This window comes from Podarcis erhardii (assembly GCF_964252035.2).
Source record: "Podarcis erhardii genome assembly, chromosome: 11".
Lineage (NCBI taxonomy): Eukaryota > Metazoa > Chordata > Lepidosauria > Squamata > Lacertidae > Podarcis > Podarcis erhardii.
Window position 1 is genome coordinate 52,888,170 of NC_138501.1, and position 16,905 is coordinate 52,905,074.

At 44.2% G+C, this 16,905-nt stretch overlaps 1 protein-coding gene across 1 annotated transcript in view; it reads right to left on the reverse strand.

Annotated features, from left to right (window-relative positions):
* Positions 1 to 10,586: 10,586 nt before the first annotated feature.
* The window catches only part of NOL6 (nucleolar protein 6), a 63,836-nt gene continuing 57,517 nt past the window's right edge, over positions 10,587 to 16,905 (reverse strand). The window contains exons 25-26 of the mRNA XM_081881747.1: positions 13,315 to 13,416; positions 10,587 to 11,046 (exon numbers count right to left, since the gene is read on the reverse strand). Coding sequence (XP_081737873.1) covers positions 10,897 to 11,046; positions 13,315 to 13,416 — 252 coding nt within the window. The 3' untranslated portion in view covers positions 10,587 to 10,896. The remainder of the gene's footprint in view (positions 11,047 to 13,314; positions 13,417 to 16,905) is intronic.

Genomic DNA, 16,905 nt, shown 5'->3' on the forward strand with positions numbered 1-16,905 from the left:
TCAGCTTGAGCTGAAAGAATGTGCGATATGCATATGGAATATGCAGAAATGGTGAAACTTACCGGAAGATTAAGAAATCAAGATCACAAACATTTTATAAAAGAACAGAAATAGTTTATTGAATATTTATAGATAAATTGCAGATACAAACATTAGCAGAATTATTGTAATAACCTGCAGTTTCATAAGAGTATATATTTAAAGTAGATAATTAAATGAGCAAGTTAAATGAATTTGGATATGCAGAAGATAGTAAAATATATAAATTTAAGGAACCACAGAAAGAGGGGGAAAGAAGTAAATTTTGAAATGTTAAATTGATTTTAAAACTAAATGAAAGAGGAAGTAGAGAAAGACGTCACTCTTCCCGACTTCTTCTTTTTGTTCTACAGATGTTTCAAGGGGGGAAAGGGAACCCCCCTCATGACCAAGGGGGCATTGAGTTGGTGAGAGGGGTTCAAAGGCTTAGTGGACATCAGGAAAAGACTGGTGGTTATTGCGCCTGCAATGTGAACAAATGGTGGTTTCCCCTTGTGATTAGTATATTATTATTTTACAATATGGTACGTTAATTATTTTCCTGTAATTTTATTTCCTTCCTTGGATTTCCCCTGCAAATAAAAAATCTGCAAACAAAAAAGTAACTTTTTAAAAGGCACCATGTTGGTCGCTAAGAACATCAAAACAGCTTGCTGGATAAGGCCAAGGACTCTCCAGTCCAGTATCCTGTTCTCACAGCAGCTGATAAAATTCCTCTTCTGGAAAGCCCACTGGCAAAACATGAGCACAACAGCCCTCTGCACACCTGCGACTCCCAGCTAGCAGTCCCTGGTAGCTTTGTCTTCCAGGAACTTATCTAAACTTCTTTTTTTAAAAAAAAAATATATATATATATAATATTTATTAAAATTTCCACAAGAAAGAAATTACAAAAAGGATAAAAAGAAAACACTAAAAGTACAAACACTAAAAAAAAGAACAATTAAAAACAAATCCCTCTTTCTATACTTTACAGTTCATTTACTTATTTTCCTGACTTCCTCACACCTCCCTTTTTTGTATTCCAATTCAAATAGTTAATTCAGCAAATCCATACCCTCTCTATTTTCTCTTAGTTCTTTATCTTCACATATTATAATTTCGAATTTTCATCTAATATCAATCCCTTTTTACATATTCCTTTTAACCTTATTGCTAAAACCACTTCGTTTCGTTCCAACATCATTTTAACATTCAATGTTAAAATGTTAACATTCAATGTCGGATTCTGCTAGTCATTTCCGCCAATTCCATATAGTCCATTACTTTCATCTGCCATTCTTCCAGGGTGGGTAAATCTTGTGTCTTCCAATACTTTGTGATAAGTATTCTTGCTGCTGCTGTGGCATATATAAAAAAAGTTCTGTCCTTCTTTGGCACCAATTGGCCGATCATGCCCAGGAGAAAGGCCTCTGGTTTCTTCAGGAAAGTATACTTAAATACCTTTTTCCTTTCATTATAGATCATTTCCCAGAAAGCCTTAATCCTTGGGCACGTCCACCAAAGGTGAAAGAATGTACCTTCAGTCTCTTTACATTTCCAGCATTTATTATCGGGCAAATGATAGATTTTTGCTAGCTTGACTGGTGTCATGTACCACCTGTATATCATTTTCATAATATTCTCTCGTAAGGCATTACATGCCGTAAATTTCATACTGTGGTCCACAACTGTTCCCAGTCAGCAAACATAATGTTATGTCCAACATCTTGTGCCCATTTGATCATACTTTTCTAAACTTCTTTTAAAGCCATCTCAGGCCCTCAAGTATCCCAGATTTGCAGAAGCATCCCCATATTCTGATTTGATCCCGGAATGTGCCGCTTTTCCTTAGGACGTCCCTTTTTTCCTCAGAGAACCGTTGGAGGGAATGGAGTTCTGCAACCCATGAGCCAAGGAGATACAATTATACAACCTTTAGAAGACATCTGAAGGCAGCCCTGTATGGGGAAGTTTTAAAAAAATGTTCAGTGTTTTCTGTTTTTATATATGTTAGAGTGGCTGCTGCAATCTAGTCAGATGGGTGGGGTATAAATAATTAGTATTATTATTATGGAATAGCACATTCCTATTTTCATAGGAGGGACACGGGTGGTGCTGTGAGTTAAACCACAGAGCCTAGGGCTTGCCGATCAGAAGGTTGGCGGTTCTCCTCCCATTGCTTGGTCCCTGCTCCTGCCAACCTAGCAGTTCGAAAGCACGTCAAAGTGCAAGTAGATAAATAGGTACCACTCCGGCGGGAAGGTAAACGGCGTTTCTGCACGCTGCTCTGGTTCACCAGAAGCAGCTTAGACATGCTGGCCACATGACCCGGAAGCTGTACGTCGGCTCCCTTGGCCAATAAAGCGAGATGAGCGCCGCAATCCCAGAGTTGGCCACGACTGGACCTAATGGTCAGGGGTCCCTTTACCTTTATCATTTTCATAGGAGAAATGGTGGAGGGTATGCCATCCATGTTGGCGACCTGTCAGCAGCTGAGCCTGGGAAACATTTCTCATTCTGCATATGAAAGAATACTGTTTGCCCATCTAATACTGTCTAATTTCCCTGGCAGAGGCTCTCCATGGTCTCAGGCAGAGAAAGAACACCAGGGACTGGGAACTTGGGAGCCTTCTCATGCAAAGCGACTGCTTTGCCAATGAACTGTGTCCTGAAGACGACCTGGTTCTCCTTAAAGTCTGTAGCAGAGCACGCAGGTGGTCTCTGCCCCCATCCCTGCGATTCCCGGTTAAGGCTAGGTAACATTCCTGCTGGAAAAGCTGCTCCCAGCATGAATTCTGAATTGGCGAGACTTGGCCTGTGCAGTCACTTACAGACTCATTGTTAAAATTGTGTTTTTAGAAGACAATCTTACTCGGCTACGAGTGATCGCCAAAGAAGATTTGTATTTGAAAAATTCCCTCCTGCTTTTTTCTAATTGCAAAGCCTTCGATCAGATGCTCAAAACTAATCTTGTGCTGTTTGTGGAGATAGGCCGGTCAGCCGGCCTTGTTGCAGAGTTGTTCTGTTGGGATTTTGGAAATGAATGCTCAGCAGAGCAATTTGTGACATTACGTAATTTTAAAAATCCAACAATGGGAAATTTCTGTGCCGGCCTCCTTAATGCCCTAAGTATGTGCTTCTTTTGCAGAGGCAGAGCTAGTAGCCCAAGGTTAAACGAGGATAAAAGCCAGTGAACATTAATCAATACCTCCCCCCCCCCCCGGAGTTGGGGTTCGGTTGCTTTTCTGGTCCCCACATGGCATTTCATGGGTGGAACTCAACCTTTCAAGGCAGGGAGCCTCTAAGTGACCCCCCCTACTCCCAGTCCTGCAAACAAAACCAAGTGCTCCCATTTCCTCATCCACTGAGATGGTATTAAAGCTGTCAGGAAACACAGGCCGGTAAAAGCGAGACGGGCAATTAAGGCATGCCAAGGCAAACCACACTCATTGTGAGAGGAACGAAGGGGCTGTCGAGGCAATGTTTGCCAGGAGATCTCAAAGCCTTCTGGAGGAGAACGGCGGCGTTTCCTGCTCGAGTTGACCTCCAAAGATGATTTGCTTTTAACAGGTTTAGCTCTTAATTAGCAAGAGAATAAGGGTGTAGTCAATCTTCATTCCCTTTCTTCACTGTGATATGTAAGACATCGTATTGATGGTTTAGTAAACGGGCTTACTGGTCTTACACACCTGCCACTTGTTCTCACAGGCTGGGTGGCTCCAAGGAGGGATTGGCAAGGATACGGGTGGCTCCTGTTATGCAAATTTATGGCGCAAGTTCACTTGGAATATTCTGTCCGGTTCTGGTCGCCTCGCCCCAAAAAGGATATTGAGAAAAGTTCATAAAAGGGCAACCAATGGTTTATAGAAAGCAGATTTATTAGGTGTTTTCGTGGAGTGGGTGTGTTGAATTTTTTTATATATACTGCTGATAGAGGAAGAATCTTTTTTCTGCCATTCCCCCTGTTCTCTTTTCTCTTTATCCTTTCCCTATATTCCTTTCTCTCTCTCCTTTTGTGGCCCGTGTTTTTATTTAGATTAGCTTTCTAGCTTTGGATAAAAAGGGCACTGGGTATTAACTTTCGTATTCCTTTTTTACGAATGTTAATGAAATGTATTCAAAAAGGGAGAGAAAAAGGCAACCGACCTGATCGATGGGAAGGAGCAACTTCGTTCCCAGGAAAGGCTTCAGCATTGGGGAGTTTTTAGTTTAGAGAAAATGCGAGTTAAGGGGTGACATTCCTTTTTTACCCCCCACTGCAACTGTGGGTTGTAGAATGCAAGATGCTTTCCACAACCTCATGAAAGAGAGCGGTCAGCCTTCTTACTATGTTCACGCTGCAGGTGGTTTGAGGCAGAGATGCCCAAGGCCAGCGGCTGAGGTCTTGGCAGGTGAGATCTAAACTAGGCTCGCTTTTGTCAACCTGGTGGTTCCCTCATTGCGAGAAGTGAGGTTACAGGGAACCAGACAGAGGGCCTTCTCGGTAGTGGCACCCGCTTTGTGGAACGCCCTCCCACCAGATGTGAAGGAAATAAATACAGTGGTGTCTCGCAAGACAAAATTAATCCGTTCCGTGAGTCTCTTCGTATAGCGTTTTTTTTCGTCTTGTGAAGCAAGCCCATTGACAGCTTAGCGGATTAGCGCTATTAGCGGTTTAGCGGCTTATCAGCTTAGCGGATCAGCCGATAAGCGGCTTAGCTGCTTAGAAAAAGGGGGGAAGGGAAAAAAAACCCGCAGGAACTCGCAAGACATTTTCGTCTTGCAAAGCAAGCCCAGAACTTCCGGGTCGGCGCCATCGCCGAATGGCGGACTCCCTCCGAGCTCCGGAGGGAGCCTGCACGGCAGGGGCTGGGTCCTACCGCACCGGCGATGCGGGGACCCTTAAAAACCACGGCCACGGGGGCCGTGGACATGGAGACTCGGCTGACACCGTTAGCGCCCTCCCGACTCGTGAAGGAGCCTTTTTAAAGGCTACGGATCGGGTGCCGGGGAGAAGCGTGGTGTTTTGAGTCCTCTGCTATCCCTGCCGTGCGAAGCCGCATGCCATTCGGCGGAGAGCGCTGGCTTTTTCCCTTGAAAATTCGGACCTAAAAGAACAACCCGTAAGTAATTGGAACTTGGACTAAAAAGAGGGACAAAAATTTTAAAAATTTCAGAGCGAGCGGGGGAGGCGCAAAAAAGGAAGTCAGCCACCCCCTCCATTGTAGAAGGGTCAAAGCAAAGGATCTGATAACTAAGATCGGAGTAACATCATTTTGGCAAATTTTTAACCTCACGAGTGAAGAATATGAGATTGAGCTGGAGGAAGAAAGTAGAATTCGGACTTAAAAACAACCCCCCCTGGAACCCCGGGAGCGATCGATGACGGAGTTTGGAGAGGAGAAAGGCAAGTTTTGACAGCTGTCAAAGAGCTGTCAAAGCGGAAAACAAGATTGAGACTATGTTACAAGGACTTTGCTGGTTATATTTGTTATAAATTGGATACAAATTGTTTTAAATAAGGATTATAAAGTTACTAGGGCTAATGGACGCGATCTGGAAGAGAACTCAGTTTTTGCAATCCACCTAGAGGAGCCGAGGGATATTACAAGTGGTTTTAGCTGGAAATTGGAACAGAACTGTTTATCTCCTGGGAAACTGCAGAAATGGAACATTATTATGACTACAGAGGCCACTACACCGAAGAAGACAATGGAATCATCTGTTGTGGAATGAAAGGAACTTGACGTAATGTTTTGTTTCTGAATAACAAGCCTCTGTAAAGGAACTAACTTTTGGAATTAGGACATTTGTGCAGGAAAACAGGGACAGAAAGAAATAGAAAGAGGAGTGTGATCAATAAGAACAACAAAACAACAAGAATTGGACCAAGTCAAAAGTGGGGACGTTTGGGACATCCAGATTTGACAAGCTTAAGGATTATAATTTGGAGTTTTTCACTCCTGGATATAAAAATCTGGATGGAAAAAATGGGCCTTTCTTTGAGGCAAAGCAAGCCCATAGGGAAATTCGTTTTGCGAAGCGCCTGCAAAACGGAAAACTCTTTCGTCTAGCGGGTTTTCCGTCCTGCGAGGCGTTCGTCTTGCGGGGCACCACTGTAGCTATCTTATATTTAAAAGACATCTGAAGGCAGCCCTGTTTAGGGGAAGTTTTTAATATTTAATGCTGTATTGTTTTTAACACTTGATTGGAAGCCACCCAGAGTGGCTGGGGAAACTCAGCCAGTTGGGTGGGGTATAAATAATAAATTATTACTATTACTATTACTATTACTATTACTATTACTATTACTATTATTATTTAACCTGATGCCCTCAATATTTCAGATTACAACTCCCATCAGCTTCAGCCAGCACAGCTGGGTGTGTGACTCAAGCGAGACTTTGCCAGCCTAGTTTGGATCTTCCAAAGCCCATTTTGCCACCTGCGGTTCCCAAGGTCTTTTCTTCGCTTTCCAGATGCTGCAAAACAAAAGCCCGGGAGAGATCCTAAAGAAGCGCCACCTCCCAGGCGGATGCCGCTTCGTGCTCCCGGTGAACTACAGGCATTAAAAAATTTATGAGCATTAGTAAAAGTTATATTTGGAAGGGTTTTAACAAGTTTCTGTTTGCGCTCAGGGCATATTTAAACCAGGCACAGTCTTGTTTTACTGGGAAGGAGGGGCTTAAATGAGCACGATCCTGGCCATGCTTTTCTGTACAAGGCAAAAGGATACAGGATTGGGCGACTACGTCCTCAAGCAGCAGCAAAACTGGGAGTTATGTTGGTGCATCAATACAGCAGAAAAATATCCAGGGCAGGTTGTGTGTGAATGCAGGACGGAGGAATCTCAGATGCAGGGACTGAATGCGCCCCTCCAAGCCTCTCTGCCTGGCCCTCATAACTCTTTCCAGGCTCTACAGTGGTAACTCGGTTACAGACGCTTCAGGTTACAGACGCTTCAGGTTACAGACTCTGCTAACCCAGAAATAGTATCTCGGGTTAAGAACTTTGCTTCAGGATGAGAACAGAAATCGTGCGGCAGCAGTGGGAGGCCCCATTAGCTAAAGTGGTGCTTCAGGTTAAGAACAGTTTCAGGTTAAGAACGGACCTCTGGAATGAATTAAGTTCTTAACCCGAGGTACCCCTGTACACCCATCACCAGCTGTTTTCTTCCTGGGTGAAATGCAAACTTGAATGCCACCCCTGCCTCTTGTTTGCCTAGATCAGGGTTTCCCAAGCTTGGGTCTCCAGCTGTTTTGGGACTACAATTCCCATCACCCCTGACCACAGGTCCGGCAAGCTAGGGATAATGGGAGTTGTAGTCCAAAACCAGCCAGAGACCCAAGTTTGGCAAACCTTGGGTGGAAGGGCAGAGGCAGGAGGGTGCAAGTGTAAAAACGAGGCAAGATTTGGCAAGGCAGAGTCTGACCCCCTCCTTCGGTAATCCTCATAGAACTCTAGCCCAATGGTTGCCATTAATTTGATTTTGAATTGATTTTAGAATGAATTGATCTTAGAATGCATTTCAATTAATTGATTGTGATTTTATGTAAACTGTGTTACTTTTATTGTTGTTAGCCACTCTGAGCCCGGCTTTGCCTGGGGAGGGTGGGATATAAATAAAATTTTACTATTATTATTATTATTATTAGTTCCTCCACCCACTTGTGTCTCTGGCCCCGTCCACGAGGGGCATGTGGCCACCCAGAAGGTTGCCCAGAATGAGGGGGGAAAGAAAGCTTCTCCACCCCTGCCTTGCCAAAATAACTGAGGGCAGGGCAACTAGACTGGGGCAAATGGGCTGCAGGGAGGCTTTGCGTGGCAAGGTGGGTGAAACAGGAAGATAAGACAGCAGTAAGACCTGGGAGAATCCTCTAGAGACCCACAGGGACAAGAGTTGAAATAGATCCCCAAGGGTCATCTAGGCCAACCCTCAAAATGCAGGAATCACAACAAAAGTATCCATGATAAATGGCAATCCAACTTTTAAACCCCCAAGGAAGGAAAGTCAACCACCTTCTGAGTTGGTTTGTTCTACTGTTCAGCAGTGACCACATTATCACATGAGCACTGTTCCACAGCATTTGATATTTTGGCTCAGGATTTCAGTGTTTGATCTAGGGAAGGGTTTATACCAACACCTGACCAATGAGGAGTTTGTCAGCAAATGGCAGAAAACCATGGCTAGAAAAGCCACCTCTATTGGTCTGTAACAGCCCCAACTGTATTACCTGGGTTATGAAGGCGCCCAAAAGATTTTAAAGCAAAGATTATGGGATAATGCACACAGTGACTTGCGATCTCGATCACATGCAGTCTGTAGTCCACTGCAGTAGGAGTACAATAAGGGCATGTCTTTAAGTTAACACCTTACATTAAAAACCTGACAGTACCAAATTATCGAAGGCTTTTCACCAAAGCCAGACTAAACGTCTTTCCTTCTGCAGTGTTGGACGTCAGGTTGAGAGGAGTTCCCTACCAGGACAGACTTTGCTCATGTGCTCAAGACATCGATTCTATAAAACATATTTTCCTGCACTATGTGAAATATGAGCAAGCCAGGGCTGAACTGATATTACCCTTGCTGGTACTTTTCCTGGGAAAATCAGAGGCTCACTATGTCAGGTTCCTATTGGAAGACCAGACAAAGGCTAGAACATTAGCAGTGGCAAAGTTTTTATCGGTGGCTGAAAGAACCAATGATCCCTATCTTTTCAACAAAATGCTTGTTTAACCTGGAGGTAGGCTGTATGAATTGTGCATTGCTTTGTAACGATTTGTTGGGTCTCTGGACCGTAACAAAGATTGATTGATTGATTGATTGATTGATATTTTCATTTACATACATTCATTCGAAATAAGATGGGTTTATGAAGCAATTCTATATCCTCCCACCACGCTGACAAAGAATTCTGCTAAACAGTAGTCAATATCCAGAATCACTGTTCAGTGTTGGACATCTTATTTGCTGATTACACAAAACTTCACAGCTTGTCTTTCATCGTACAAAGTCTGGCACCTCGCTTCATTTAAAGATTTTCAGAGACTTTGAGACTAAAGATTTCATTTTGGACTTGTTATGGTTTGAAGGAATTCTATAAAGATTGTCTATTGCATATGAACATGGTCATCGTGTCGCCTAGACATTGCTGATGTTCTACCGTTGAACAGCTCTGAAAGTTCTTCCTGATGCTTAATGAGAATCTCCTTCCTTGTGACTTTAATCCATCGGTTTGGGTCCAAGCCCCTGGAGCAGGAGAAAACATGCTTGCCCCGTCTTCTGTGTGACAGCCCTTAAGATATTTGGAGACGACTCCGTCTTCTCTTTTCCAGGCTAAGCATAGCCAACTCCCTTGAGCGTTCCTCATTTCTACTCATCTTCTATGAACGCAGTGGTGGAACCGCAAAGCATTAACTGATGTCGCCAGTGATGTTGCAAAAATATCAACCACAAGGCTACAATATGAGTGTGCTGTGGCTCCTAACTAGAGCTTGGGGTTTTGTTTTGGTTTTTTAAAATGAATTAACAGCAGCACAACATTCTGCATTTTGAAAGCCTCTGTCTATTTTAAAAGTGGGAGACAGGTTTCTAGTCCTTAGGGCTGTGGATATGGCTTTCAAGGTGGAGAGATAACAGGAGGGAGTTCAGGAGGGCTTGCAGAGGTGGCTGACCCCCACCATAGCTAGGAAAATCAGAATGAAGAAGGCAAAACAAACTTTGCAAAAATGAGTACAAGTGCATTTGCACCTCATACCTACGGGACCGCCTCTCCCGATATGCCCCACGGAGGACCTTAAGGTCCATAAGTAGCAACACCCTAGAGGTCCCAGGCCCTAAGGAAGTCAGATCAGCCTAAACCAGAGCCAGGGCCTTTTGAACACTGGCCCCGGCCTGGTGGAATGCTCTGTCTCATGAGACCAGGGCCCTGCAGGATCTGATTTCTTTCCGCAGGGTTCTTTCCGCAGAGTTGTTCCGCCTGGCCTTTGGCTTGGAATCAACTTGATTCCCTCCCTCTTTCCTTTTTCCTTTCTCCTTCTGTGATGGAACTCCAATTTGGGGACTTCCCTGGCTTTTTTCTGGCCCACGTAGGACCAGTCTGGATAGTTGGCCTTGGTGAAGACTGGACGTTTTCATCCCCAAAAAAGTTTTTGATTTGAGTTTCTACTGAAATGAGGCTGCATTTTAATGTTGTATTTTAATCTTGTTTTTAAGTTGTATTTCAATCAATTGTTTTATATCTGGTGTTAGCGCCCTGAGCTCGGTCTTGGCTGGGGAGGGTGGGGTATAAATAGATGATGATGATGATGATGATGATGATGATGATGATGATTTCTGCAGGCTAAAGGGCTCTGACATGGAAAATGGGAGCAAGCTTTCAGAGATTCTTCAGCTGTGAAGCCTGTACTTCAGGGGGTTGGCCTAGATGACCTTTGGAGACCCTTCCAATTCTATGATTCTAAGGTATAGGCATCCTGAATCGATTTAATGCCTGGGAGAGAAAACACTCCCATAGTGAGTTCTGTATGTGCTAACTCGAGAGTAAAATAAGCTTTGGAGAAAACAGCATTTCACACCTTGACGGTTTTAAGAGGGTGTGATGTTTTAATTAGAATTCCACTGGACGAATAAAGGGAAATGTTCCAATTATTTCCTTGGCCTCGAAAGGTGGCGGGAGGAGGATTTAATAAGAGTTTCTACAATAACAAGAGTCCTTTATTAGGGAGGTCAAGTTTCTCTAAACTGGATGAGTCTACAGGAGGAAATAGGATTGAGAAAAGTTTGTATGTAATAAAAATACCTTTCTTATAAGACAGTTCTAAGTGGAAAAAGTTATGGGTGACAACACACCCTGGGCAACACTTTATACATGCAGCACAAAGTTCCAAAAGGTTCTAAATGGACCATTTCTCTGTATGGACCTCTACTGACTTGACCAATCCTTCTCCCAAAATCTTGAAGTCTTCCAAAATGGCCTCCACATTGGGAACTGTCAGAGGCTCAGGGGCGAGGGAAGACATCATTCTTCCTTTCATGCTCAGCGCCTGTGACGGAAAGAACAGATATAATCAGCAAGTGAGTTCAGGCCGTGGCTCAACCCAAACATTGTACCAAAACCAGGTTTAAAACCCAAAATCTGAACCGAGGTTCTGAACAGGTGGGCAAACCATGGTTTGCACCTCGCCTGTCTGGTTTCATTGTCCATCTGCTCAGCATTTCTGCTTCTGTGCTACAAGAGCCTCCAGAGAGTGTGGTTTTCCCATTTAGGTACCACAACAAACCTTGGTTAGCACAAACCATGGTTTCTAAACCACCACCTTTTCAGTGGTGACACCTGGTATTTGCAATTTCTTCCCCAAACCAACATGCACAGAGCTGTGCAAGTTTATCTTTACAATGCCAGGTTGTAAAGGTAAGGAAAAAAATACCTTTTTTTACTTATCTGGCCAATTTAAGATGGTCTGATACCATTTCTATCTTACTGGTATAGATTCCATGCTTTGCAATAAATAATCTGTTGCTTTAGGGGGGAAACTGTCCTAAAACTTTCCAGTTACTCTGGAAGAGTGAGAAAGAAACCTTTGCTAAGCGATATGGTTTGCTAAACCGTACTCGAGTTTCTCCTTTAACCATGGTTTGGCATGATGCTTGAATTGAGCCCTGCTCCCTAGGCCTTGCTAGCCTCTGAAACTGAAAGCCGGTCTGAGCCATTTGAGCAGAATCTGTCTGCCAACAGCACCCTAGCTGATGCACATAGCTACCCCTGTTTCCCCCAAAATAAGACAGTGTCTTATATTAATTTTTGCTCCCACAGATGCACTAGGTCTTATTTTCAGGGGATGTCTTATTTTTTCCATGAAGAAGAATACGGTACACATTTATTGTTGAACAACAACAACAAAAAGGAAAATTATTACCTGTATGTGGTACAATGCCTTATGGTAGCTTCGGGGGCCTTATATTCCGGGGTGGCCTTATTATCGGGGAGGTCTTATATTCGAGGGAGGCCTTATATTACAGTGAGAGGCAAAACTGGAAGTAGGACTTATTTGGGGGGGATGTCTTACTTTTGGGGAAACAGGGTATCAACTTTTCCCTTTTCTTGCGAGGAATCCTATTCGGAATAAGGGAATGTCCCTTAAAAAAATGGAAAAGTTGGCAGCTATGCTGATGCACTAAATACATACACAATAGCACAGGGGCAGCCAGTGTGGTGCACCTGCCACCATGAGGACTAGGAACTTTGCTAGTAAAAAAAGGATGGTGGTGTTGGGGTGGGGGTGGGGAAAGGATGCTTGATTATTCAGCCGGCTCCATCAGATTCCATGCTAGAGGCTCTGTTCTGCAACCAGTTGGGAATGCCAAGCCAAGCAAATCCCAACACCCTCTGACTCTTTTATCCCCATGAGCAGTTGCAGTTACAAGGCAGCAGCCATGTAGATTTATTTATCCTTTGGCTGAAAGCCAGCAGTTCCCCACCCTCTGCTCAAGTCACCTTTCCCTCCAGCTACCATACATCTTGCACTTCCAAAGTGGCTTCTTATGTGAGCTCACTGCAAAGCCCTTCATCAATCAGCTCTGGCCTTTCTCGTTCCTCATCTTCTTTTGCACCTGCTCTCTCTCTCTCTCGATCTTCCAGCTTACTCCTCATCTATCCCCCTCTTACACCCTTTCTCCCCTCCAACCCAAAAGGTATCTGCACCTTTCGCCATGTTGCTGGCTGAAACAGCAGCCCCTCGCTCATCGGCCAAGATATCCCCTTTCTCTGCAAGCCTCTCCCTGTGTCACTTAACATCAGCTCTAAGCATTCTGGGACGCGGGTGGCGCTGTGGGTTAAACCACAGAGCCTAGGACTTGCCGATCAGAAGGTCGGCGGTTCGAATCCCCGTGACGGGGTGAGCTCCCGTTGTTCGGTCCCTGCTCCTGCCAACCTAGCAGTTCAAAAGCACATCAAAGTGCAAGTAGATAAATAGGTACCGCTCTGGTGGGAAGGTAAACGGCGTTTCCGTGTGCTGCTATGGTTCGCCATAAGCGGCTTAGTCATGCTGGCCACATGACCCGGAAGCTGTACGCTGGCTCCCTCGGCCAATAAAGCGAGATGAGTGCCGCAACCCCAGAGTCGGCCACGACTGGATCTAATAGTCAGGGGTCCCTTTACCTTTACCTAAGCATTCTGGCAGGCAGAAAGCTCTCTCGCCACCTCTATTTGCTGCCCAAGCGCTTTGCACACAGAGGGCCCTGTGCAACTGCAACGCAGAACCCAGGTTACAAAAATACACACAGTCCAAATCCCAGGGATCAGACCATCTCACCTTGAAAGGCTGTGGCTCAAAGGCCGAAGGCTTCCAAAGGACTCCCATTACCTCTCCTCCATGTTTGTCGTAGAAAAACATCGCCAGGTCACCGAATGCCTCCTGCAAAGGATAGAAGTTTGGAAGAGACCAGGGTTAAGCTGATGGTTTTGGAAGGACAACATCGATCTAAACCTGCATTGATACAGAGGTGCCAAGCGAACACTTCTGCAAAAATTGCACGGTTAGAACGTATCACAAATGTTTATGTCACAAATGGAACAATAAAAAACCACGATAAGGTGTAGAAAGAGAACTCTGAAAGCAACGAATTTAAAACTCGAACTAAGGCAGACGCGTTGTCATCAAAGCCATTCCACCTCGCAGCATTTTAGGTTATGTAATGTTATTTGTTCCTGTGATATGACCAGGTTGGGTTTAACCAAGAAGAAATAAAAAGTTGTTTATGTGATTTATTCCAGATCTTAGGTATGTTGATTATCTCTGGCATTTGCAAGTTAACACCTGGCCTCTGATATGCAGACTGCACAGAAACTCAAAAAATAAGGCGCTCAAAGGCAATGGTTGTTGTGAGACATGGCAGAGGAATGCGTTCCTGCCCCAGGAGGAGACTGAGCAGCCTGAATTTGGCTTCTTTGTCGCATTTTGGCTAGGGAGAAAACTGAGAGGAGGGTCATACTGACAGATGGAGATTGGGTGAAGCTTGCCAATACATTCCTATAAAACTTAAGCTGGGCACGTCTTGCCCCATCAGCCGTTGCAAATAAACAAATGACTGTAAAACTGTTTAGAACTGAGCAAAGCCTCAACATCGCCTACCCATATATCTGCCCAACGCCCATCAAGGTCACACACGGGTCAATCTTTATCTTTGTTAAGACCTACCCTGACATAAGAGATTCACAGAAGACTGGTGTAAATTTACGGAATATTTGAAAAGTAATTGTGACAATCAGATTACGTTTGTAGGTTTGCAAGAAGTTTTGCAAGGTGAGTTATTTGAATTATTGCAAAAATGGATAAAGATGAGGATTGTTAGTTAAGACAATTAAAGGTAATATGAATTTAAGAAATGCAGAAGAAATAATAAGAATGGTGGATCATCAGAGGTGCTGATGGAAGTCCAAAAAGATTGTGTAAGATGTAAAGTTTTGTGGTATGTATGACACTTAATATACTAAAATTAATAAAAATTATTATATATATATATATATATATATATATATATATATATATAGACCTACCCTGACATAAAGCTAATGCATCATTGCATGGACAAAATAAAGCTGAGCTCCTGTTGAATTCTCTATTTTTTTAAGGGGAGAGTAAGAGAGACCAGTAGCTTCTTTCCTAAGCAGCTCAGCGCAGTCCCTGATGTCCCAAGGCCACGCAGAGAGCCCCTCTTGTGTCACAACGACTCCTGGAAAATAGCTGGTAAACTGACCCTGCAAACTGCTTGCTTGTTTCGCAACGCAGGCGGGAAACAGATTTCTAGATTAGCTTGCTGCGCATAATGCACCCAAGGGGCTCAGAGACTGTGAGGGAGATTTCCCCCAGCCCAACCCGGATGTTTTGGACTTCAGCTCAGCTTTGCAGGCTGGGGCTTGTGGGAATTGTAACCCAAAACATTTAGATGACACAAGGTTGGAGAAAGCTGCCATAACCCTCCTTCCATATAAATGAATGGGTATTGTTTACTCATAGAATCATAGAACTGCAGTTGGAAGGGACACCCCCTCTAAGGAACATCTAGTCCAACCCCCTGCAAAGCAGGAATCTCAACACACTGTCCCCCTTCCAATTTGAAACCATACCGGACCCTGCTTAGCTTTGCGAATGCGCTAGCAGTTTTATTGCTGGACAAGGACAAGAAGGGGAAACTGAAATTGCATTTTAACCTGTATTTTAAATTGTTTTTTTCTCTCCCCCCCCCCCATTACGTTTTTATTGTAATTTTACTGATGTTAGCCACCCTGAGCCCAGCTCTGGCTGGGGAGGGTGGGGCAAAAATAAAATTTATTATTATTATTATTATTATTATTATTATTATTATTATTATTATTATTAAGCTCTACCCTCAAAGTATACCACTGCAGTCGTGTCAAAATCTCACTTCCATCAAACCCCTCCTCTGGGTCCAGTTTTTCTTTTCGTTATTAAATCGTTCCCAGAGTTGGCAAGGTTCGTTTGATACCAGGAAACCGAGCCTTCAGCACCACCGTCCCGGTCCCATGGAACTCCCTGCCACTAGAGATTCCTTCTGTGCCAGCTCAAAAAATGCCTGCTGAAACGGTTTCTGTTCTGCCAGGCCTATGAGGGCAATTAAGAGTACACTCTTCCACGGTGATGAACTGATGCCTGCTATTTAATTTTGTAGTGCTTTTATTGTATGGGTTTATGTTTTTATTGCTGTAAATGTGTGTGTGTGTAATGCAACATCGGTATACAAATATTTTTATTTGTATGCAAATAATTATATTAATATATATTAATAACTAATTAATACAATATTAAGTCTGCACGGTCGTTGGCTCAGCCACTAACCTCACATGACCTAATAATAACTCAGCCTATGCACGTGCATAAGAAAAGCCGGATCAGGCCCATGCCCCATTTAGTCCATTATCCTGCTCTCACAGTGGCCACCCAGGCACCTCAAGGGAAAACTGAAAAGGAGAAGAAGAAGAAGAAGAAGAAGAAGAAGAAGAAGAAGAAGAAGAAGAAGAAGAAGAGTAGTTTGGATTTGATATCCCACCTTTCACTCCCCTTCAGGAGTCTCAAAGCGGCTCACATTCTCCTTTCCCTTCCTCCCCCACAACAAACACTCTGTGAGGTGAGTGGGGCTGAGAGACTTCAGAGAAGTGTGACTAGCCTAAGGTCACCCAGCAGCTGCATGTGGAGGAGCGGGGAATCGAACCCGGTTCACCAGATTACGAGTCCACCGCTCTTAAACACTACACCACACATGCCTCCTGTGGGAGTGAGTTCCACAGATTAACCGTGAAGAGGAGGCGATCTTGGGCTGCCCCTGCAGAGGGCGAGGGAGGCCAGGTTTAAGTTTGCACAACTGAAAGAGTTGACCGGGTGCAACCGAAACCACTGCACATTGCAGTGGCTTTCCAACCCTTTTAAGTCCACGGTGCCTTGGACCAACCTCCTATTTTCCTGGCTCCCCTGTGGGGTTTAATTACAGGATGTAATGCACATAAGTGGGAGCAGCAGTAGCAGCAGGACTCAGGCCAGAATCAGGGAGAGAGAAAGATCAAGAGAGAGATTTGCAGATTTGCAGCAAGGATGGCTGGTGTGAATAGGGAGAAACAGGAGGAGGCTGCAGAGACACACAGGTTGAAAACCTCTGCCTCACTGCATTAACTCGCACGCGGATGATGATGCTATTATACTAATAAGCCTGAGAGATTACAGTTTATGTCTGGGCACAGAGGTATATGTTGTTGTTTAGTTGTGTCTTCATGACCCCCTGGACCAGAGCACGCCAGGCCCTCCTGTCTTCCACTGCCTCCCACAGTTTGGTCAAACTCATGCTGGTAGCTTCGAGAACACTGTCCAGCCATCTCGTCCTCTGTCGTCCCC